General features: G+C 36.4%; 1 protein-coding gene across 11 annotated transcripts in view; it reads right to left on the bottom strand.

Moving 5' to 3' along the window:
• GDPD4 (glycerophosphodiester phosphodiesterase domain containing 4) overlaps nt 1-25,166 on the bottom strand; it is a 176,421-nt gene that overhangs the window by 83,275 nt on the left and 67,980 nt on the right. For 10 of the 11 annotated variants that reach the window (XM_082749541.1, XM_082749538.1, XM_082749539.1 and 7 more), the window contains one exon: nt 11,473-11,629. The exons of the other annotated variant lie outside the window; for it this stretch is intronic. In XM_082749541.1, coding sequence (XP_082605667.1) covers nt 11,473-11,629 — 157 coding nt within the window. The remainder of the gene's footprint in view (nt 1-11,472; nt 11,630-25,166) is intronic. 11 annotated transcript variants of the gene reach the window in all.

Raw genomic sequence — 25,166 nt, 5'->3', positions numbered from 1 at the left:
CCTGCTTTCTCCTCTCTCTCTCTCTGCCTGCCTCTCTGCCTACTTGTGATCTCTATCTGTCAAATAAATAAATAAAATCTTTAAAAAGGAAAAAAAAAAAAAGAAAGTATATGAAACAGGAAGCCATGGTCTAAAAGCATTAACTCAGCAACCCAGCACACACTGAAGACTCATTGCCTGTTAATGCTTATTCTTTGATCCAGTAGCAAGGCTCCTTATCTTTGTCTCAGAAGCAAATGCAAATTGAAGCAGCCATTCCAGAGAACAGTTTAGAGATTCCTCAAAAAGTTAAAAATAGAATCTACCCTACACTCCAGCAATTGCACTACTAGGTATTTACTCAAAGGATATAAAAATACAAATTCAGGGGTGCCTCAGTGGCTCAGTGGGTTAGAGCCTCTGTCTTTGGCTCAGGTCATGATCCCAGGGTCCTGGGATCAAGACCCGCATCAGGCTCTCTGCTCAGTGGAAAGCCTGCTTCCCCCTCTCTCTCTGCCTGCCTCTCTGCCTACTTGTGATCTCTGTCAAATAAATAAATAAAATCTATTAAAAAAATACAAATTCAAAGGGGTACATGCACCCTGATGTTTAAAGCAGCATTATCAACAATAGCCAAACTATGGAGAGAGCCCAAATGTCCACCAACTGATGAATGGATAAAGAAGAGGACACACACACACACACACACACACACATACAGGAATATTACTTAGCCATCAAAAGAATGAAATCTTGCCATTTGCAATGACATGGATGGAGCTAGAGTATATTATGCTAAGCAAAGTCAGTCAGTCAGATAAAGACAAGTACCATATGATCTCACTAAGTGAAATTTAAGAAAGAAAAGAAATAAACATATGGGAAGGGGAGAAAAGTGAAAAAGGAGAGAGGGAAACAAACCATAAGTGAGTTTCTACTACAGAGAACAAACTGAGGGTTGATGGAGGGATGTGAGTGGAGGATGGGTTAGATGGATGATGGGTATTAAGGAGGACCCTGGTTGCAATGGGCACTGCTGTTGTTATTTAAGTAATGAATTACTGAATTCTACCCCAGAAACCAATATTGCGCTGTATGTTAACTAACAAATTTTTTTTTTAAAAAGAGGTGAAATGGGGGCGCTTGGGTGGCTCAGTCAGTTAAGCAGCTGCCTTCAGCTTGGGTCATGATCCCAGAGTCCTGGGATCAAGCCCTGAATCGGGCTCCCAGATCAGCAGAGAGCCTGCTTCTCCCTCTCCCTGTGCCTGCTGCTCTACTTGCGCTGTCTCTGTATCTGTCAAATAAATAAACAAAAATTTTTTAAAAAGAGGTGAAACATAGCTAACCATAATTTTAAAAATCACCAATGTTAAAAGGTAGACAGAAACAACAAGGAAAAAAAATAACAGAGATACAAAATAACCAGAAAACAAAAGATAAAATGGTAGTGGTAAGTCCTTACATATTAGTAATCACCCTAAAAGTAAATGGATTGAACTCACCAATCAACAGAGAGAGACAGAGTCCAGACCCAACTATATGATGTCTTTAGGAGACTCATTTCAGTGATAAAGACACAAACAGGCTCAAAGTGATGGGGTAGAAGATGATACTCAAAGCAAATAACCAAAAGCAAGCATATGTAACTATTTTTGGATCAGACAAAATAGACTTCAAGACAAAAATGTTAACAAGAGACAGGGAAGGTCATTATATAATGATAAAAGGGGTCAACACATCAAGAACACAAAACATGGGTGACTGGGTGGCTCAGTTAGTTAAACATCTGCCTTCGGCTCAGGTCATGATCCCAGGGTCCTGGGATCAAGGCCTGCATCAGGCTCCAATCTCTCATGTGCATGCTCTCTCTGTATCAAATAAATAAATGAATCAATGAATAAATCTTTTAAAAAATCATATAATCATAAATATGTATTCTCCCAACACTTGAGCACTATTTAATTCTAGTATAGTTAACATACAGTGTTGTATTAGTTTCAGTTGTACAATATAGTGATTCAACAATTCTATATATTACTCAGTGCTCATTGTAAGTGTGCTCTTAATCCTCATCACCTATTTCACCCATTCCCCCAACCAACCTCCCCTCTGGTAATCATCTGTTTGATCTCTATAGTTAAACCTCTTTGTTTGGTCTCTTTTTCTCTTTGTTTCTTAAGTTCTGTATATGAGTGAAATCATATGGTATTTGTCTTTCTCTGACTGGTTGATTTCACTTAGCATTACACCCTCTAGATCCATCGTTGGCAAAATTTCATTCTTTTTTTATGGCTGAATAACTTTCCATTCTATGTGCATGTACATATGCCCCATATCCTCTTTGCCCAATTATCTATCAATAGACTTGGATTACTTCCATAATTTGGCTATTGTAAATAATGTTGCAATAAATAAAGAGGTGCATATATCTTTTCACATTACTGTTTCTGTATTCTTTGGGTAAATGCCCACTAGTGGAATTACTGAATTAATGTAGTAATTCTATTGTTAAGTTTTTAAGGAACTTCCATGCTATTTTCCACAATGGCTATTCTACTTTGCATTCCCACCCAAGGTGCATGGGGGTTCCTTTTTCTCTACATCCTCACCAACACTTGTATCTTGTGTTTTTTATTTTAAACACTCTGAAAGGTGTAAGGTGATAGCTCATGTGGTTTTGATTTACATTTTCCTGATGATTAGTGATGTTGAGCATTTTTTCATGTGTCTCTTGGCCATCCAGGTGTCTTCTTTGGAGAAATGTCTGTTCATGTCTTCTGCCTATTTTTTAATTGGATTATTTGTGGGTTTTTGGTGTTGAGTTGTGCAAGTTTTTTATATATTTTGCATAATAACCCTTTATCAGACATGTCACTTGTAAATAACTTCTTCCATTCAGTAGGCTGCCTTTTAGTTTTGTTGACTGTCTCCTTTGCTGTGCCACAAACTTTTTATTTTGATGTAGCCCCAATAGTTTTTTATTTTCCTTGCCTCAGGAGACATATCTAGAAAGATGTTGCTATGACTCACTCTCCTAGAATTTTTATGTTTCAGGTCTCACATTTAGGTCCTTAATCTATTCTCAGTTCATTTTTATGTATGATGTAAGAATATGATCCAGTTTCATTTCTTGCATGTAGCTGTCCAGTTTTCCCAACACCACTTGTTAAAGATAATTTTTCCCATTGCATATTTTTACTCCCTTTCTCACAGATTAATTGGCCATATAATTGGTAGTTTACTTCTGGGATTACTATTCTATCCCAGTGATTTATGTGTCTGTTTCTGTCCCAGTACCGTTCTGTTTTGATTATTACAGCTTTGTAATGTATCTTGAAATCTTTGATTCTGATATATTGTTTTATTTTTCTCTTTCAAGACTACTTTGCTTATTTGGGGTCTTTCATGGTTGCATGCAAGTTTTAGGGTTGTTTGTGCTAGTTCTGTGAAAAATGATTCTGGTATTTTGATAGGGACTGCATTAAATGTGTAGATTGCTTTGGGTAGGATAGACATTTTAATAATATTTGTTATTCCAATCCATGAGCATGGAATTCTTTCCATTTCTGTCATTTTCCATTTCTTTCATCAATGTTTTATAGTTTGCAGAGTATGAGTCTTTTACCTCCTTGATTAAGTTTATTCCTAGACATTTTATTCTTTTTGGTATAATTATAAATGGGACTGTTTTCTTAATTTCTCTTACTGCTACTTCATTATTAGTGTATAGAGATACAATGGATTTCTGTACATTGATTTTGTATTCTGCAACCTTCCTGAATTCATTCAGTAGTTCTAGTAGCTTTTTGGGGTCTTTATGGTTTTCTATATACAGTATCATTTAATGTGCAAATTCTGACAATTACAAAAATTAAGTTCTGGGCGCCTGGGTGGCTCAGTGGGTTAAAGCCTCTGCTTTCGGCTCAGGTCATGATCTCGGGGTCCTGGAATTGAGCCCCACATTGGGCTCTCTGCTCAGCAGGGAGCCTGCTTTCCTTCCTCTCTCTCTGCCTGCCTCTCTGCCTACTTGTGATCTCTGTCTGTGAAATAAATTAAAAAAAAAAAAGTTCTACTTCTTCCTTACCAATTCAGATCTCTTTCTTTCAGATGTCTGTCTTCCTTCTTTCCTCTTTCCTCCCTGCCTCTTTTTCTCTCTGCCCGCCCACCTGCCTGCCTGCCTGTCTTCCTTTTTCCCTTTCTATTCCTGAGGCTAGGACTTTCAGTATTATGTTGACTATAAGTGATGAAAATGGACATTCTTGTTTTTGATCTTAGAGGAAAAAACTCAGTTTTTCACCATTAAGTATGTTTGCTGTGGCTTTTCACAAGTAACCTTTATTATGTTGAGATATCTTCTCTCTAAACCTACCTTTGTTGAAGGTTTTTATCATGAATGTCTGTCAAATTTTGTCAAATGCTTTTTCGGCACCTATTGAAATGATCATTGGTTTTTATTCATTCTCTTGCTGATGTATTATGCCATGTTGATTGACTTGAGAATACTGAACTACCCTTGCACACCAGATACAAATCAGACTTGATCATGATGAATGTATTGTTGGATTCAGTTTGCTAACTTTTGTTGAGGATTTTTGAGTTTATGTTCATCAGAGATACTGGCTTGCAGATTTGGAGTTTTGTTTGTTTGTTTGTTTTTTGTAGTGTCCTCATTTGGTTTTGGTATGAGGGTAATGCGGGCATCATACAATGAATATGGAAGCTTTTCCTCCTCTTCTATTTTTTGGACTATTTTGAGAAAAATAAGTTTTAAGTGTTCTTTTAATGATTGGCAGAATTCACCTGTGAAGCCATTTGGTCTTGGACTTCTCTTGTTGGAAATTTTTTGATAACTGATTCAATTTCATTCCTGGGAACTGGTCTGTTCAAATTTTCTTCCTACTTCAGTTTTAGTAGGTGATATGTTTCAAGGTATCTATCCATTTCTTCTGGGCTGTCTAATTTGTTGGCATATAATTTTTTATAATATCCTCTTATAATTGTATTTTGTGTCTTTGTATTTGATTTTTTCTCCTCTTTAACTTCTGATTTTTGTTAATTCTTTTTTTTTTTTTTTTTTTTTTTTTTTTTTTTTTTTTTTGCTTTTTGTTTTTTGTTTTTGGGGTTTTTTTGATGAGTCCAGCTAAAGGTTTTTCAATTTTGTTGATCTTTTCAAAGAACAAGCTCCTAGCTTCACTGATCTGTTCTACTGCTTTTTAGTTTCTGTTTCATTGATTTTTGCTCTAATATCTATTCTTTCCTTCCTTTTACTAGTTTTGGGCTTTTTCTTATTTTTCTAGCTCCTTTAGATAATAAAGGTTGGGTTTTTTACTTAAGACTTTTCTTAATTCTTGCAGGAGGCTTGTATTGGTACAAACTTCTTAGATCCACTTTTGCTGCATCCCAAAGGTTTTAGACTGCTGTGTTTTCATTTTCCTCTGTTCCATGTATTTCTTGATTTCCTCTTTGAGTTCTTTGTTGACCCTTCCATTGTTTATTGGCATGTTATTTAACCTCCATGTATTTGTGTTCTTTCCTGATTTTTTCTGGAAAATTAGTTGATTTCTAGTATTATGGTCAGAAAAGACGCATGGTATGACTTCAGTCTTTTTTAATTTGTTGGGGCTTGTTTTTTGGCCAAATACGTGATCTATTCTGGAGATTATTCCATGTGCACTTGAAGAGGAATCTATATTCTCCTGTTCTGGGATGGAATGTTCTGAGTATCATCTGATAGATCCATCTGATCCAATATGTCATTCAAAGGTACTATTTCCTTGTCAACTTTCTGTTTAGATGATATATCCATTGATGTAAGTGGGTGTTAAAAGTCCTCTACTACTACTGTATTACTATTGATTAGTTCCTTATGTTTGTTATTAGCAGCTTTAGGTATTTGGTTGCTCCCATGTTGACTGCATAAATATTTATAATTATTATATCTTCTTGTTGATTGTTCCCTTTATGATTAAATAGTGTTCTTTTTTACGATCTTGTTTTAAAGTCAAATTTGTCTGATATAAGTAGGGTGTTTTTTTGTAAGATTTTATGTACTTATTTGAGAGAGGGAGAAAAAGAGAGCACAAGAGGGAGATGGCGAGGCAGACGCCCTATTGAACAAGGAGCCCGACACTGGGCCCCATCCCAAAAGTCTGAGATCATGACTGAGCAGAAGGCAGCCCCTTAACTGACAGATCCACCCAGGTGCCCGTGATATAAGTATTGTTAATCCAGCTTTCTTTTCATACCATTTGCATGATAAATATTTCTCTACCTCCTCACTTTCAATCTGCATGTGTCTTTAGGTCTGAAATGAGTCTCTTGTAGGCAGCATATAGATGGGTCTTGCCTTTTTATTCATTCTATCACCCTATGTCTGTTGATTGCAGCATTTAGTCCATTTACATTCAAAATAATTATTGATAGGTATGTACTTACTGCTATTTTAAAACCTATTCTTTTGACTTTTTCTCTGTTATGCATGTGCAAAATATTCTTTGTATGTAGTATCTTGTTCTCAATAACCCCACAGAACTAAGGTAGAAATATTTTTAACTGAGTCTCTACTTCTCATGGCAATGCAGTTATTTGCATATGTTGAATAAAAATCTGTCCTCCTTTTTACTGGAATATAATTTAACAAATTATGGAATCAAGGTCAAATATGAAGGATTATATTTGACAATACATTCCATTCGGTCAGATATGAGAAGTACCTGTAAGGGCCGGTCTAGCCAGAGCGATTCCATCCAGTTACATAGTGATTTTGTTGTTTATGCAGTAAAACTTAAACTGACCCTGCCCCCACCCCCAGGGGAACCTACTTAAAAGCAAGTCCAGGAAACCAGTAAAATATCGTAGGCCAGTCCCAGATAACAGAGCCCAAAGGGTGTGTCAGGTCAGGTAGAGATAATAGAGCCCCAATGCAGGGATGAGTCGGGCCAGGTGGAGACATCCAATCAGTGGGGTGCGCATACTGTCTCCCTAGCTACCAAAGAGTGTGGGCCCCACCTTTTGGGTGCCAATTCTGACCAAGATGACAGGCTAGTTCAAATAGCTACTATGGGGTGAATTGTAATTCAACTGGCCACTCGTGTGTGACCTAGCATGACTGTGCAGCTTTCTCTGTGTGTTACAATCTCATTGGCCACCTGTGTGTGGCCAGGCTCAACCACATGGCCTTTGCTCTATAAAAGTTAGTCTATAAGGCAGGGAGGGGTCGCTCTCTCTGTAAGAGGCGGCCCTGAACAGTCGGTTTGATTCTTGATGCTTGGCACAAAATAAAGCTTTGTTTGACCTTCGCTTTGTATCAGTCTTGCTCTTTTGATTATGGACCTAACATACCCAGTCTCCATTAAGGACACAAATATAATTGATATTTGAAAACCCATGCTTATAAGTCTTCCTGAGCAATCTGGTATCTGTTGTTGTACATGGTCCCAGCATCACAAGCAGGAAGAAAGATCAATGCCTAGCAGGAAAAAAGACAAATTTGCCCATGTTTGTAGGTACACAGGTGAAACCTGGTAGAGATGAATTTCTTATTGTGTAAATAATCATGATAAAAAGAGCTTTGGAATGACAGGGACTATTAAAATTGAAATTTTTGATTCTGTACATAATCTCCAGATAGAATCTAATTTGATGGGCACCTGGGTGGCTCAGTTGGTTAAGCATCTGCCTTTGGCTCAGGTCATGATCCCAGGGTCCTGGGATCAAGGCCTATATCAGGCTCCTGGCTCGACTGGGAGCTTGCTTTTCCCTTTCCCACTCCTTCTGCTTGTGCATTCTCTCTCTCTCTTTGTCAAATAAATCTTAAAAAAAAAAAATCTAATTTGATAGAAGTTGTTTAACACAATCTGGTTCTAGATTTGCTGATTATACAACAAGGAACATTATGTGTATGAATTGATCTTTCTTACTGAACCTATAGAAATTAATAAAAGCAAATAACACAACACCTCACTAAGATGAATCTCTAAATAATCTATAGAAGTTAATTATGATTTTAAGAGGAGACTGTTAAACTATTCAAACTTAGAAATAAGGCAAAAAGTTGACTGTTGGATCATATAGTATCATATGATAGCACATTCTTTAACAAACTTGTGTCAGTGTCATCTGACTCTTTGAGGAAGGTACCTTTTTTTGAATTACCATTTAGTTATCAATTAGGACAAAACTATGCAAAGTTAGATGGTAAGTTGTAGAAAACTGATAAAAACGGAAATGATTTCTGCCCAGGAGAGATGCAGATAATATTTTCTGATAGAGAAGATAACTACAAAGATAGAATTTATTGTCATATAGTATTATATAATCAGATATATGTGTGTGTATATATAGTATAGTATATTAACTAAGTTTGTATCTAATCTAGTGATCTAATTTCAGCATTTCTTTGTTGCACTCACTATACACATGTTGGTTTCTCACTTTTCTTTTGAGTGGGTTTTGTCATCCTGATTTGTTCTCTCATTAATGTGCTAAATAAAACTTTACTCATGTTCACTATCTAGTTGCAGGAGAATTACATTGTTTTTAAATGTTTTCTTTATTTATTTGAGAGAGAGCGAGAGAGAGCACGCACAAGTGTGGGGAAGGAGCAGAGGGAGAGGGAGAAGCAGATTCTCCATTGAGCAGGGAACCTGATGCAGGGCTTGATACCAAGATGCTGAGATCATGACCTGAGCCAAAGGTGGATACTTAACTGACTGACCTACTCAGGTGTTCCTACATGAGAATTAGATTTTTCTTGTTTTGAGAATTATACTTTCACAAAAAGATTTAAGAAAGCTCTACAGAAATGGTTTTGCTGCAGAAATAGGAACTTAGCTGAACTTCCAGGAACAACTACCAGAACTGCTCTATTTTTATTTCATTATCAATCGGATTAACAATTTAATTTTTAACAATAATTTCAGGAATAAATATACGAACAAATGGTCAACTCACCACCATCATCAATCCATAATCATACACACCCAATAAAGAATGACCAGAATAATCCTAACAAAAACAATGTCTTTGCTACAAAAAAAGTATCCACACATCTAAATCTTTAAATCACTTGCCAACACCACTTCAGCAACCCCTGACTGTACAGCATGCCAGCAAAGAAAACTCCACAATTAAACCTAAAAATAAAGCCCCCTAGGAAACCATATTTGGAACTTTGGGTTTTTGGATACTCCACAATTAAACCTAAAAATAAAGCCCCCTAGGTAATCATATTTGGAACTTTGCTTCCAATATGTAGTAGTAGTAGTAGTATTAATGAAATAGTGCAAGCATGCCACCTAAATATGCTAAAATAAAACTTTTAATCCTTAAAAAATCCACCAAAATTTATTACAATAACCCTATCACTTACAGTAAGATTTTATGTTATACATTATACATAAGACACAAAATCAGCCTTTCCATCTGGAAGGCACATTCGCCATAACATTAATTATGGCTGACTAGCTCAATATATACATTCTAATGGAGCATCTCTGGTTTGTATGTGTCTATTTATTTATGTATGATGAGACTTATACAGAGCTTACATGCACACATAAACAGTATTTAGAGGCTATATACTCCTATAAGAACAAGCTTTCTGGGGTGCCTGAGCGGCTGAGTCAGTTAAGTGTCTGCCTTTGGCTCAAGTCATGCTCCTAGGGTCCTGGGATGGAGCCCCACATTGGGCTCCCTGCTCAGTGGGAAGCCTGCTTCTCCCTCTCCCACTCCCCTGGCTTATACTCCCTCTCTCCCTGTCAAATAAATAAATTAAATCTTTTTTAAAAAATCACATTCTCTCAGAAGATACAGTAATTACAAATCCACTTCCAGCTATTTCTTATATTAACACTAGTTAACAGAATGAAATTGAAGTAGAGAAGCCCATTTTAACATAATGCTTTACTTAACAATATTTTTACATGAAACAGATTCAAATAAGTTCTCAGGGCTAGTATCAAATTTAAATAAAATTCCATTCATCCCTAAGTACACAATTAAAAATACTGTAAGACTTACTCTCCTAATTATAATTACCGGATAAGAGAGCTATCACTACAGGTGATATCCACACCGCACTGTCTCTGATGCTACAGGTGCTAGCAGTATGAATGTTTGCTGTCCTGTCATGTTCAGATGTCTGTTTTCAAAACTGAAGTCTCAAGTGAGTGTATCTGATTGGTATAACCCAGGTCACATAGACTCCCTCTAGGGATATGATAATTTGGAAACTAGGTAGTTTTGTTGTCTTTAATCTATCTTGGAAAGGCAGATTTAACTTTTATCAAATGCAAATGTGACCTTTTATTTTAGCCACTTTAAAATACTCAGGATAATTCTAAACTCTCTAACTTGCTATTTAAGCATTGCTATATTCTCCTCTAAACATGTTTTCCCAGGGGCGCCTGGGTGGCTCAGTGGGTTAAAGCCTCCGCCTTCGGCTCAGGTCATGATCCCAGGGTCCTGGGATTGAGCCCCGCATCGGGCTCTCTGCTCAGCAGGGAGCCTGCTTCCTCCTTTCTCTCTGCCTGCCTCTCAGCCTACTTGTAATTTCTGCCTGTCAAATAAATAAATTTTAAAAAAATAAATAAAATAAAATAAACATGTTTTCCCAGGTTCTTCTTCAAGTCTCTCTCCCATCTCCTCCTCACTGACCTTTCTCTCTTTTCTTCCCTCCATTCTTCTCTTCCTCTTTCACACATGCATGCATGTACACCATATCCACTCTTGCTCCAGTATACTGTAATCTTTGAAACATGCTGCCATCATTGCCTATGGTTCCCATTAGTAATGATATTCTTTCAGCTCAAATGATACCTTTGCATGAAGTACTCTTCAGCCCTCTCAAGTACAACCATTCACTCTTGCCTCTAAATTAAACTGTACACAGCAATGTTTTATATTTTACCATATTGGCCAATTATCTCCTTTTCCCAGAATCCCCCATCTCCATCCCCCAGACTGAGTTAGACATGGCTCTTGTGTGCTCCTAAGCCATCTAAAATTAAGTTCAGTTCAGCACTTATCACACTATTTTGTCTCTTCTAGCCTGTGAACTCTATCAGAGCTTAGTGTGTGTTTATTCACCATTATATTCCATGTGCCAAGAACCTAAAATGTACTCAAATAAATATCTAATGAATGATAAGAAAAGGAGGTTAGAATAAATGTGTTCCCAGTCTGCCTCATCTATGACTGTGAGCTACTCAAAATGCCTAGGAAAATGCTGTGTACATGGAAGATACAATAAAAGTTTATGCAATGCTTCGATAAAAAGGAATTAAATGACAAAAGCTTATGTGTTTATCTTCAGAATTTCCAGTCAATGTAGAAAGCAACAATTAGACTGACTACATTCCTGGAAAAGCCCTCTATCAATGCTACAGTTCTGCTACCAAACTGGGATGAAATTGTGTGTATGCTAGGAGCAGCACATGACTTCATACAGAAGAGAGATTCAATGCAGGTTTGTTGAGTTGGGAAATGTCTTACCGGTGACTGTACAAACCATTTGCCGGCATTCAGAGTCGACAGGAAACTCCAATGGAAGAAGCTAGGATGTGTTAAGGAGGCATTTGGCATGACCTCCTTAATATTGGTTGTTCTTCTCAGGTCATAGTCATGCATAAGAAAAGGTACATGATCTAAACTGCAGGCAGAAGGGGAAAAGAAGAGGGAAAAAGGCTGAACTCAGCCACGTTGGTTCTCAGAAAGCCCATCAATGTCAAAGACTTACTAGGGTTCCTTACTCCCTCCCAAATCTCAGCAAAGGACTAAAAACTAGCCACTTATAGTTTGATTTCAATATTTTATGCTCTAGAAATCAGTTTTTAATGATATATAATAATCATATTAGTGATGGTAAAAAAGTAGCTTCCCTATCCAGGGGCTTTCTGGCATCAAGAAGACAGTAGGTACAGTAATAACCTGAGAGAAAGGCAAGTAGTGTAGGGATGGGGCAAAGCTCTGAGGTCCAAAACCATACTAAGCTGGCATCCACACAATCTCCTGTTCTGACCCATTTCCCAGGTAGGTACCTTCCTTGAGTATTTCTGACCCTAGACCCTTCATATCAGATGGTATCATTAGAAAAGTTCCTTGTTCTCTTATCTGTTATTTGCCTTTAAGTATCTCTGGTTTTATGAAAATCTCTCTTCCTTTCTCATTAAAGTACCTGTGAAGAGAATTCTGTAATAGCCATGAGGTAACAAAGATGAGACTTGGCCTCCTGTCCATAAAGAACTAGAAAACTGGACAAAATAAGGGAAATAATTCTTTTCAGCCCAGTGGGGAACTGGGAGCACAGTATGATTATCTCTGAGAAAATGTATACAGATGAAATTAGCTCTTCCATTACCCAGGCTTCCTTTTTGCAGGTGAATACTAGACTGTGTCACAGAGAGGGGGACCCTAAAATGTATCCAGCTATCATGTTGATTTGAGTAGAAAGAGAACAGATCAAAGAGAGGTCGGGTTAGCTAGAATTTGTCAGCTAGCATCTCACAAAGAATGGAGCTATGGGGAAAACAAAAATAAAGAGTTCCTAAGAAATATGCAGAGGTCCTTTGAGTATATACCTAAATATCAATGTGCAGAGTAAAACCCTATAAAGCTTGCGAAGAACAACTTCCATGAAAAGAAAAATCACCAGAAAGTTCTAAGACAATGTACAGAGCCCACACAGGACTATGAATCTTTCAAGTTCCATCCAGCAAGAGCAGAGAGACTTCAGTAATTACAAAGACATTCTTCAGAGACTCCAGGGGGCCATGCCCTAAAATGGGGATAATTTAGAACTAGAATGACATTAAAGAACTTAAAAATATCCTTCAAAGGATCAACCTAACTTTAAGTAACTTAACTTCTTGCTAAAGAATTCCAAATTCTTTAAAGGAATACAACAAAATACAGCAGCTATCCTAAAACCACATGTCCACCAAATTTACCAGACATGCAAAGAAGCAGGAAAATGTAACCAGAACCAGAAGTAATTATTCAATAAAGACAAACTCAGAAATGAAAGTGATGATAGAATGAATCAACAAGGGCTTTAAATCATATAAAACAAAAATGCATATTTTGTTTAAATGTATATTTAAATATACATTTAAATAATGTCAAGAAAACATGAACATAATAAAAATATAACTGTATGACACAAAAAAGGAAGTTCCAAAGCTGAAAAACTGTAATAATTAAATGAAAATTTCACTGCATTTACTTAACATAAGATTAGATAGTATAGATCATGTACAGATCAGAGAATTTGAAGATGTAGGAATAGAATCTATCCAAATGACCTATAAGACACTATTAGACAAGTAATATTGTATATGCATGACTGGGGTCTTAAAAAGATGGGAGAAAAAAAATCTGAGGAAATGAAAGTAAAATGTCTTAAAAATTGGATGATAATTACACATTAACAAATCCAAGAATCCTCAGGGATACCAAGAAGGATAAATATAAGAAAGAGTACATATACATACACCACATTAAGGATTATTACATCCAAATTGGTGAAAAACACCCAAAAACTGATAAGGGAAAAGAAACTATAAAGGTAGGCAGAGGAGGAAATGAAGGACATAGTTAGAGAGAAATAAAGAAAAGCATATAGCAGACTTCTCATAAAAAAAAATGATAAAAGATAAAAGACAAAACATTAGTGAATCAACATATTTTAAACGATGAAGGAAAATAACTATCAACTTAAAATCTTTCAAAAATGAAAGAAAAGAGGATTCTGGAAAAACAGCAAAGTAGGAAGCACCAGGAATCTGTCCTTCAACTTAGACAACAACTGCACCAGCAGACTATGTCTAATGTAATTATCTTGGAACTCTGGAGTATATTAAAATGGTAGCAATTTCCAGGGGAAGGCTGGCACATAAATTGAGGTTAATCTTCCTCAATTTCAGCTCTTAGCACATTAGCAGCTATCAACCCCCCACCCCAGCCACAGGGCATAAAACTGTGCAGTTCCAAGAGTAGCTTACACAGCAGCTGGTGAGAGCTGGTAGCACAAACCACCCTGTACCCCAAATATAGGGGGTGTGTGTTCTGGTCACTGTTGCTTTTTGCCATAGGAGGGCAGACAGAGAGGCAAGCCACCATTATTGGACCTACTCCCACTATTGCAAAGTCCTTCCTTTCAGGCAAAAGTGACTGCCAGGAAATTTAAAGGACTTTAACCCCTCTTCATTTTTCTCTTTTTCCCAGATATTAAAAGGCTAGCACACTAGAAATATCTGCATATATGGGGAAAATCAGAAAGTGACTGTGCATTCCAGAGGAAAGGATCAGGAAAACCTAAGACCTTGATTTTATACTTTAGACATACTACATGATATAAAAATAATAACAAAAAACATAGCAAACCCTGAGGAAGGGGGAGAATCTGATTTCTAGTTTTATCACATTATTAGATTCAAATTTCCAGTTTTCAATTAAAAAAATCACAAAGAAACAGGAAGTATGACCCATTCACAGAAAAAAATAAATCAACAGAAACTATTCCTGAGAAAGAGCTCATGGCAGATATACTACACAAAGACTTAAAAACAATCATCTTAAAAATATTCAAAGAACTAAAGGAAAATGTAGATAAGGTCAAGAAAACAATGTATGAACACAATGGAAATATGAATAAAAAGATTTAAAAATCTAAAAAGAAATCAAAAAGAAAATTCTGAAGCTCAAAAGTACAAGAACTGAAATGAAAAACTGATGAGAAAATTCAAAGGCAGATTTAAGCAGGCAAAAGCAGGATTCAGTGAACTTGACAATAGTACAATAGAAGTACTGAGTCTGAGGAAAAGAAACAGAAAATATTGCTTAAAAAAAAAAAAAAGTGAAGAGTCTAAAGGATATCCTAACACCAAAGCCAAACAAACACACTACAAGAAAACTACAGATCAATACACCTAATGAACACTGATGCAAAAATCCTCAACAAAATACTAGCAAATTGAATTAAGCAGTGTATTAAGACCATTATAGCCCATGACCAAGTAGGATTTATTTCGGTAATGCAAGGATGGTTCAACACACCAAAACCCATCAATGTAATACACCACATTAACAGAATAAAGGGGGAAAAAAACACATGATCACCCCAATTGATGCAAAAAAAGCATTTGACAATATTCAACACCCATCATGATAAAAGAGACTCAACAAATGAGGAATAGAAAGAAACAACCTCAACATAATAAAAGACATAAATGAATACCCACAATGATCATCATACTCAATGGTGAAAGATTGAAAGCTTTTCCTTTAAGATTAGGAATAAGGCAAGAATGTCTACTTTTGTCACTTCTATTCATAGTGGTACAGGACATTCTAGCCACATCAATTAGGCAAGAAGGAGAAAAGGCAACCAAACTGGAAAGGAAAGAATAAAATTACCCTTGTTTTCAGATGGTATGATCTTATACATAGAAAATCCTAAAGATTCCCAAAAAAAACAGAACAAATAAATTGACCCAAGCTGCAGGATACAAAGTCAAAAGATAAAAATCAGTTGCATTTCTATTCACTAATTATTCACTAACAGTGTGAGTAAAAAAATTACAAAATGATTCCAATCATAATAGCCATCACAAAGAATAAAAATTAACCAAGGAGGTGAAAGATCTACATGATAAAAACTAGAAAACAATGCTGAAAGAAATTAAATAAGACGTAAATGGAAACATATCCCTTGTTCATGGACGAAAAGACATAAATTGTTAAGATATCAACACTATCCAAAGCAATCTACAGATTTAATGCAATTCTTATCAAAATCCCAGTGATGTTTTTAAAGAAATAGAAGAACCCATCCTAAAATTCATATGAAATCTTAAGGTATTCTAAATAGCCAAAAAATCTTGAAAAAGAAGAAGAAAACTGGAAGACTCATGTTTCCTGATTTTGAAACTTACCACAAAGCCACAGTAATCAAAATAGTGTGGTCCTGGCATAAAGAAAAACAGACCAATGGAACAGAATAGAGAACCTAAAAATAAACTTTTACATACACAGTAAATGACTTTTGACAAGGGTGCCAAGACTATTAACAGGAAAAGGACAATCTTTTCAACAAATGATGCTGTAATAACTGGACATCCACATGAAAAGAATGAAGCTGGACTTTTACCTAATACCATATACAAAAACTAAGTCAAAATGAATCAAGGATATAAATGTAAGAAATAAAACAAGAAAACTCTTAGAGGACAAAACCATGACATTGGATTTGGCAGTTACTTCTTGGATATGACAACAAAGGTATCGGCAACAAAAGAAAAAACAGGCATGGGACCCCTGGGTGGTTCAGTTGGTTAAGTATTTGCTGTCAGCTCAGGTCATGATCCCAGAGTCCTGGGATTGAGTCCAATATTGGGCACTTTGCTCAGCTGGAAGCCTACTTCTCCCTCTGCCTGATGCTCTCCCTACTTGTGTGCATTTGTGCTCTCTCCGAAAAATAAATAAAATCTTCAAAAAAGAAAACAAAAAAAAAGGCAAATTGCTTTTTATGAAAAAAAAATTTCTGCATCAAAAGCACTATCAATAGAGGAAAAAGGCAACCCACAGAATGGGAGAAAATATTTGCAAATCATATATTTGATAAGGGATTAATACCCAGAATATATACAAAACTCCTAAATCTCAAGAAAAAAGGGGGGAAAAAAAAAACAATTCAAAACTAGGCAAAGGACTTGAAGAGACATTTCTCCAAAGAAGATTATAAATTGCTAATAAGCACATGGAAAGATGCTAGACATTACTTATTAATAGGTAAATGCAAATAAAAACTATAATGAGATACCACCTCACACCCATTGAAGTGACTACTATCAGAAAGAAAGAGGAGACAGGGAGGGAGAAGGAGAGAAAGAAGGAGGGAGGGAGAGAGGAGGAAAGACAAAGTGTTGTTGAGGATGTGGAGAAATTGGAACCCCTATGCACTGCTGGTAATAACATAAGATGATACAGCTACTGCGGAAGAAAAGTATGACAGTTCCTCAAAAAATTCAAAACAGAATTACCACATAATACAGCAATCCCACTTCTGGGTATACACCCAAAAGGACTAAAAGCAGGGTTTGTTTTTTTGGGTCCCCCCCCCCCACAAAGGTCTTTTATTGAGATTCAACTGTATTTTCTCAAGTAAGCATTGCCCTGGCTGCTGTAAGCTTTTTTTTTTTTTAATTTATTTTCAGCGTAATAGTATTCATTATTTTTGCACCACACCCAATGCTCCATGCAATCCGTGCCCTCTCTAATAGCCACCACCTGGTTCCCCCAACCTCCCACCCCCGCCCCTTCAAAACCCTCAGATTGTTTTTCAGAGTCCATAGTCTCTCATGGTTCGCCTCCCCTTACAATTTTCCTCAACTCCCTTCTCTCCATCTCTCCTTGTTCTCCATGTTATTTGTTATGCTCCAGAAATAAGTGAAACCATGATAGTTGACTCTCTCTGCTTGACTTATTTCACTCAGCATAATCTCTTCTAGTCCCGTCCATGTTGCTACAAAAGTTGGATATTCATCCTTTCTGATGGAGGCATACTACTCCATTGTGTATATGGACCACATCTTCCTTATCCATTCATCTATTGAAGGGCATCTTGGTTCTTTCCAGTTTGGCGACCGTGGCCATTGCTGCTATAAACATTGGGGTACAGATGGCGCTTCTTTTCACTACATCTGTATCTTTGGGGTAAATACCAAGTAGTGCAATTGCAAGGTCATAGGGAAGCTCTATTTTTAATTTCTTGAGGAATCTCCACACTGTTCAAAGTGGCTGCACCAACTTGCATTCCCACCAACAGTGTAAGAGGGTTCCCCTTTCTCTACATGCTCTCCAACACACGTTGTTTCCTGTCTTGCTAATTTTGGCCATTCTAACTGGTGTCAGGTGGTATCTCAATGTGATTTTAATTTGAATCTCCCTGATGGCTAGTGATGATGAACATTTTTTCATGTGTCTGATAGCCATTTGTATGTCTTCATTGGAGAAGTGTCTGTTCATATCTTCCGCCCATTTTTTTGATATGATTGTCTGTTTTGTGTGTCTTGAGTTTGAGGAGTTCATTATAGATCCTGTATATCAACCTTTTGTCTGTACTGTCATTTGCAAATATCTTCTCCCATTCCATGGGTTGTCTCTTTGTTTTCTTGACTGTTTCCTTTGCTGTGCAGAAGCTTTTGATCTTGATGAAGTCCCAAAAGTTCATTTTCGCTTTTGTTTCCTTTGCCTTTGGAGACATATCTTGAAAGAAGTTGCTGTGGCTGATATCGAAAAGGTTACTGCCTAGGTTCTCCTCTAGGATTCTGATGGATTCGTATCTCACGTTGAGGTCTTTTATCCATTTTGAGTTTATCTTTGTGTACGGTGTAAGAGAATGGTCGAGTTTCATTCTTCTACATATAGCTGTCCAGTTTTCCCAGCACCATTTATTGAAGAGACTGTCTTTTTTCCACTGTATATTTTTTCCCATTTTGTCAAAGATTATTTGACCATAGAGTTGAGGGTCCATATCTGGGCTCTCTACTCTGTTCCACTAGTCTATGTGTCTGTTTTTATGCCAGTAACATGCTGTCTTGGTGATTACAGCTGTGAAGTAAAACTTGAAATCAGGTAATGTGATGCCCCCAGTTTTGTTTTTGTTTTTCAACATTTCCTTAGCGATTTGGGGTCTCTTCTGATTCCATACAAATTTTAGGATTATTTGCTCCAGCTCTTTGAAGAATACCGGGGGAATTTTGATTGGAATGGCATTAAAAGTATAGATTGCTCCAGGCAGTATAGACATTTTAACAATGTTTATTCTTCCGATCCAAGAGCATGGAATGGTCTTCCATCTTTTTTATGTCTTCTTCAATTTCTTTCATGAGCATTCTGTAGTTCCTCGAGTACAGATCCTTTACCTCTTTGGTTATAAAAGCAGGGACTTAAGGAGATATTTATATATCCATGATCATAAAAGAATTATTTGCTATAGTTAAAATGTGGGAGTAACACAAGTGTCCATCAACTGATAAACAGATAAACAAATATGGTGTATACATACAAGAGATTATTATTAATTCTTTTTAGGATGAAAATTGTACAAAACGCTAAACATGAGTGAACCATGAGAGCTTAATACTAAATAATATAAGCCAATCACAAAACTATAAATACTGTAAGATTACACTTATATGAAGTACTTAGAGTAGTCACAATTATAATGTAAGAAAGTAGAATGGGGTTGCCAGGAGCTTGAAGGGGGACAGAATAGGGAGTTATTATTTAATGGGTATAGAGTTTCAGACTATGAGGATGGATGGCTGAAGTTTGCACAGCATTATAAATATATACAATACCACTTAATTATACATTTAAAAAATAGTTAGATGATACATTTTTTACTCTTATATTTTACAACAATTTTTAAAAATTTATACCAAAAAAGGCCACCACATAATATTTACTTGGGAAAGCAACCCAGATGAAATGCTTGTTTTCTTGGTGAGTAAACACATTTCAGAGTGGACAAATAAATAATTAAATATATGTATGTTTAAAACAATCATACTGAGTATTTGGCATTTTAAGTAAATTTATGTGTTTAAGAGTATTTCTCAAAAAAAAAAAAAAGAGTATTTCTCCTAGGTTACCTTTGTAATTTCAATTTAAAATATGAAACTGAGTAGCTGATCTAGATTTGTGATTATTATTTGTGATTATAAGTTCACATCTCATTACATTTATAGATTTGAAAGATATAAGAGCATTTAATGTCTCCATAGCTGTATATTTAATATATTACATTTATAAGAATTTTTAAAGTATTCTTAAAATATTTCAGACAACTGCAGTACCAAAACAATATATTAAATGCATAAAAGCAATTTAAAACATCTAAATTAAATGGGATTGATTATTACTCAAAGGCCCTCAAAAATGATGATTAAAGAGAACATGTGTTGTCAAGAACACTGGGTATTATACACAACTAATAAATCATTCAACACTACATCAAAAACTAATGATGTACTGGTTGGTAAACTTAACATAATAAAAAGAGGAGGAAATCTGGGCAACAGACACACACTGAGGGAGAAGACTAGCCATCTGTAAGCTCAGAAGAGAGGCTTCAGAAGAAACCAACCCCACTGACACCTTGATATTGGGTTTCTAGATTCCAGAATCATGAGAAAATAAATTTCTAGTGTTTGGGCACCTGGGTGGCTCAGTGGGTTAAGCCACTGCCTTCGGCTCAGGTCATGATCTCAGGGTCCTGGGATAGAGTCCCATGTCAGGCTCTCTGCTCAGCAGGGAGCCTGCTTCCCTCTCTCTCTCTCTCTCTGCCTGCCTCTCTGCCTACTTGTGATCTCTCTCTGTCAAATAAATAAATAAAAATCTTTTTAAAAAAAATTTCTAGTGTTTAAGCAAAAAAAAAAAAAAAAATGGTTAAGACATTAGCCTTATAGGGGTGCCTGGGTGGCTCAGTCAGTTAATCATCTGACTTGATCAGATCATGATACTGGGTCATAAGACTGAGACTTGTATTGGGTCTGTGCTGGGCAAAGAGCCTCATTAAGCCCTCCCTCACCTCCCTAATAAAAAAATAAATACAAAAAAATTAGACTTATAGTTACAGGATATAAAATCAATGTACAGAAATCTACTGCATCTCTATATACTAATAATGAAGCAGCAAAGAGAAGTTAAGAAAACAATCCCATTTATAACTGCACCAAAAAGAATAAAATACCTACGAATAAACTTAACCAGGATGAGAAAGACACATACTCTGATAAAATATTGATGAAAGAAATGGAAGATGACAGAAATGGAAAGATTTCCATGCTCGTGGATTAGAAGATTTCTTACCCAAAGCAATCTACACATTTAATGAACCCTTATAAAAATACCTCGTTTTTCATAGAACGAGAACAAATGATCCTAAAATTTATATGCAACCACAAAAGACCCCAAATAAGCAATCTTGAAAAAGAAAAACAAAACTGGACATACCACAATCCCAGACTTCAAGTTATATTACAAAGCTGCAGTAATCAAACAGTATGTGACTAGCACAAAAATAGACACATAGATCAACAGAAAAGAATAGAAAACCCAGAAATAAACCCACAATTATATGGTCAATTTGATGTAAGAAACAAAGGCATAAGAAAAATTTTATTAAATTTCCTTACTACTTACAGCTCATTGATGAGTCCTTGAAACAGGCAGAGAGACATTCCTCTAGGGACTCAACTGCCTTGATGTTAATACCTTGCTAACCGCAAAAGGCAATCCTAGCCTAACCCTTCCCCCAACCCCCTAGAATCCTGTAAGTGGACTTTAACATATAAAAATTCCTTTAGAAATTTCTTTTATCTCTAAACCCCCAAGATACGTGTTGGCAATCATCCCCCAAGCATATGGCCCATTGATAAATATCTGAAGGGTCTCATGACTAAGTTTTTATCAGATGGTAATAAATGACCTTCTTCCAAAAATACCTAGCCCCCTCAAGGTTCTGGAAACCTTGCTTCCAAAATTCCTTAGAGATTTACACTATCCCTAAGCCCCCTCCAACTTGAAAGTATATAATGAGTCACTCCTCACAACCCCAGTGCAGCTCTTTCTGCCCATGGGTCCTGTCACCGTGCTTTAATAAAATCATTTTTTTGCACTAAAGACATCTCGAGAATTCTTTCTTGGTCATTGGCTTTGAACCTTAACATCCTTCCTACATCAAATTAGTCTTCGATAAAACAGGAAATATCTGCTGGGAAAAAAACAGTCTCTTCAACAAATAGTGTTGTTGGGAAAACTGGTCAGCTATAATCAAAAGAATGAAACTGGACCGCTTTCTTACACCATACGTAAAAATGCATTTGAAATGGATTAAAGACCTAAATGTGAGACGTGAAACCATAAAAATCCTAGAAGACAGCACAGGCAAGAATTTCTCTGACATTGGCCATACCAACATTTTTCTAGATATCTTTCCTGAGGCAAGGAAAACAAAAGCAAAAATAAACTACAGTCTACACCAAAATAAAAAGCTTTGGCACAGTGAAGGAGACAATCAACAAAACTAAAAGGCAATCAATGGAATGGGAGAAAATAATTGCAAATGATGTATCTGATAAAGGGTTAGTACCCAAAATATATTTTTTAAAAACTTTCATAACTTACATAACTCAACACCCTCAAAATAAGTAATCCAATTAAAAATAAGCAGAAGACATAAATAGATTTCTCCATGAAATGGAGATGGCTAAGAGACACACTAAAACATGTTCAACATCACTCATCATCAGGAACATGCATATCAAAACTACAATGAGATATCACCTCACACCTGTCAGAATGGCTAAAATAAAGAACACAAACAACAGGTGTTGGAAAGGAAACACTTGTGCACTGTTAGTGGGAATGCAGAGGGGTGCAGCCACTGCAGAAAACAGTATGGAGGTTCCTCATAAAGTTAAAAATAGAAGTACCCTATGACCCAGTAATCACACTACCAGGTATTGACCCCCCAAATACAAAAACACTAGATCAAAGGGATACATGCACCTTATGTTTATAGCAGCATTATTTATAATAGCCAAATCAAGGAAGAAGCTCAAGTGTCCACTGATAGATAAACAGATAAAGAAGATATGGTATAGATATACAATAGAATATTATTCAATCACAAAAAAGAATGAAATCTTGCCATTTGCAACAACATGGATGGAGCTAGAGAGTATTACACTAAGTAAAATTAAGTCAGAGAAAGACAAATACTATTTGATTCCACTCATAGTGCAACTTAAGAAATAAAACAAATGAGGGGCGCCTGGGTGGCTCAGTGGGTTGGGGCTCTGCCTTCGGCTCGGGTCATGATCTCAGGGTCCTGGGATCAAGCCCCGCATCAGGCTCTCTGCTCAGCAGGGAGCCTGCTTCTTCCTCTCTCTCTGCCTGCTTCTGCCTTTGTGACTCTCTCTCTCCCTGTCAAATAAATAAATAAAATCTTTAAAAAACAAACAAAAACCAAAAAAAAACAAAAAACAAAAAACCCACACACAACCAAATGAGCAAAGGAAAAAAGAGAGACAAACCAAGAAACAAAACCCTAACTATAGAGAAGAAACAGATGGTTACCAGAGGGGAGATGGACGGGGGGGATGGGTGATGGGGATTAAGAGTACACTTAACATGATGAGCACTGAGTAATGTATGGAATGGCTGAATCACAATACTGTACATCTGAAACTAATATAACACTGTATGTTAACAATACTGTTATTAAATTTAAAAAACTAATAAAAAAGTTAGACTTATAAATGGAATAAGTTTTTGTTTTGTTTTGGTGCAAAATTGTGGTTTTATTAACCACCATTTTATAGGACCCATGGGCAGAAAGAGCTGCTGCCCCAGGGCTGTGAGAGGTGGCTGATTAGATACTTGTGAGCTGGGGGAGGTAAGGAAAAGAGAGGTTTCAAAAGGATTTCCAGATGTTAAAGAAGACTCACAGGATACCCTGGGCCTTGTTGTCGTCAAGTTAAGCTTGGTTTTCCCTCTAACAAGGCATTAACATTAAGATAGTTGGAAGCTTCCTAGAAGAATGTCAGATATATTCCACCCAGGAGTGGGAATAAGGTTTATAAACTAAATTCAAAAGCTTAAGAACAAGGGTTCTGAGTTTAATAAACTAAATACTTATTTTGATTTCAATTAAAGTAAAATGTTTCTAGCACACAAACATCAACTGAAGGCACAAAATAAATTTATATTTTAAAAAATAAAAGGAAAATGAGAATGTTTCCGTAGAAACAAAAGATAGTATTCTTTTTCCATCAGACCTGCACTCTAAGAAAAATTAAAAGATACTCTTAGGCAAAAACTAAGTATCAACTGGAAACTTGGACTACACAAAAGAATGAAGAGTACCAGAAAAGACAACTACATGAGTAAATATTTAAAATTTTCTCATTTTTAATCTTTAAAAAGGATTATTGACCATTTAAAGCAAAAATTAATGTATTGTGGAATTCATGACAGTAACAGGTCAAACAACAGGAGAGGTGAGATGGAAGTATATTGTTAAAAGATTTGTATTTTACACACGCTATATATATATATTTAATGAAGAGGTGATAAGTTAAATATCATATTGTAACTCAGTACATCCACTAAAAAAAAAGCATAGCTAATAAGCCAATAGGGGAGATAAAGTCCTAAAAAGTAGATAAAGTCCTAAAAAGTACCCCATTAATCTAAAGTGAGACAAGAAATGAGAAAAATATAGCAAAATAGTAGTATGCTCACATCAGGTGTAAGATGGAACGAAGGTGCCAAACAATCAGTAACCAAGATACTGTTTTAATGCAGTATTTTTTAAAATTTTTTAAATTTATTTTTTTATTAGCATATAATGTATTATTTGCCCCAGGGGCATGGGTCTGTGAAATCATCAGGCTTACACATTTCACAGCACTCCCCATAGCACATACCTTTCACAATGTAATATTTTTAAAAATCTAAATTAATAAACGTACACCAAGGTGAGTCAGTCAGTTGAGCAACCAACTCCTGATTTCAGCTCAGGTCATGATTTCAGGCTCCAGCTCGGCACTCAGCCAGGAGTCAGCTTGATGTTCTCTCTCTCCCCACTTTTGCTCCTCCCTCTGCTCATTCTTGCGCACACACACTCTCAAATAAATAAATCTTTAAAAAATATAAATTAAGGAAAAATCCATGACAAAGAAAATAATTAAATTTCAAATACAGATAAAATTACTGACTTTGGGGGGAGGAGTCAAGATGGCGGAGAAGTAGCAGGCCGAGACTACTTCAGCTAGCCAGAGATCAGCTAGATAGCTTATCTAAAGATTGCAAACACCTGAAAATCCATCGGCAGATCGAAGAGAAGAAGAACAGCAATTCTGGAAACAGAAAAACAACCACTTTCTGAAAGGTAGGACCGGCGGAGAAGTGAATCCAAAGCGACGGGAAGATAGACCCTGGGGGGAGGGGCCGGCTCCCGGCAAGCGGCGGAGCAACCGCGCACAAAATCAGGACTTTTAAAAGTCTGTTCCGGGGGCGCCTGGGTGGCTCAGTGGGTTAAGCCGCTGCCTTCGGCTCAGGTCATGATCTCGGGGTCCTGGGATCGAGTCCCGCATCGGGCTCTCTGCTCGGCAGGG

The sequence above is a fragment of the Mustela nivalis genome (genome assembly GCF_964662115.1).
Source record: "Mustela nivalis genome assembly, chromosome: 9".
Classification (NCBI taxonomy): domain Eukaryota; kingdom Metazoa; phylum Chordata; class Mammalia; order Carnivora; family Mustelidae; genus Mustela; species Mustela nivalis.
Note: the sequence above shows the minus strand (reverse complement) of the source record. Positions and strands in the feature narration are given on the sequence as shown.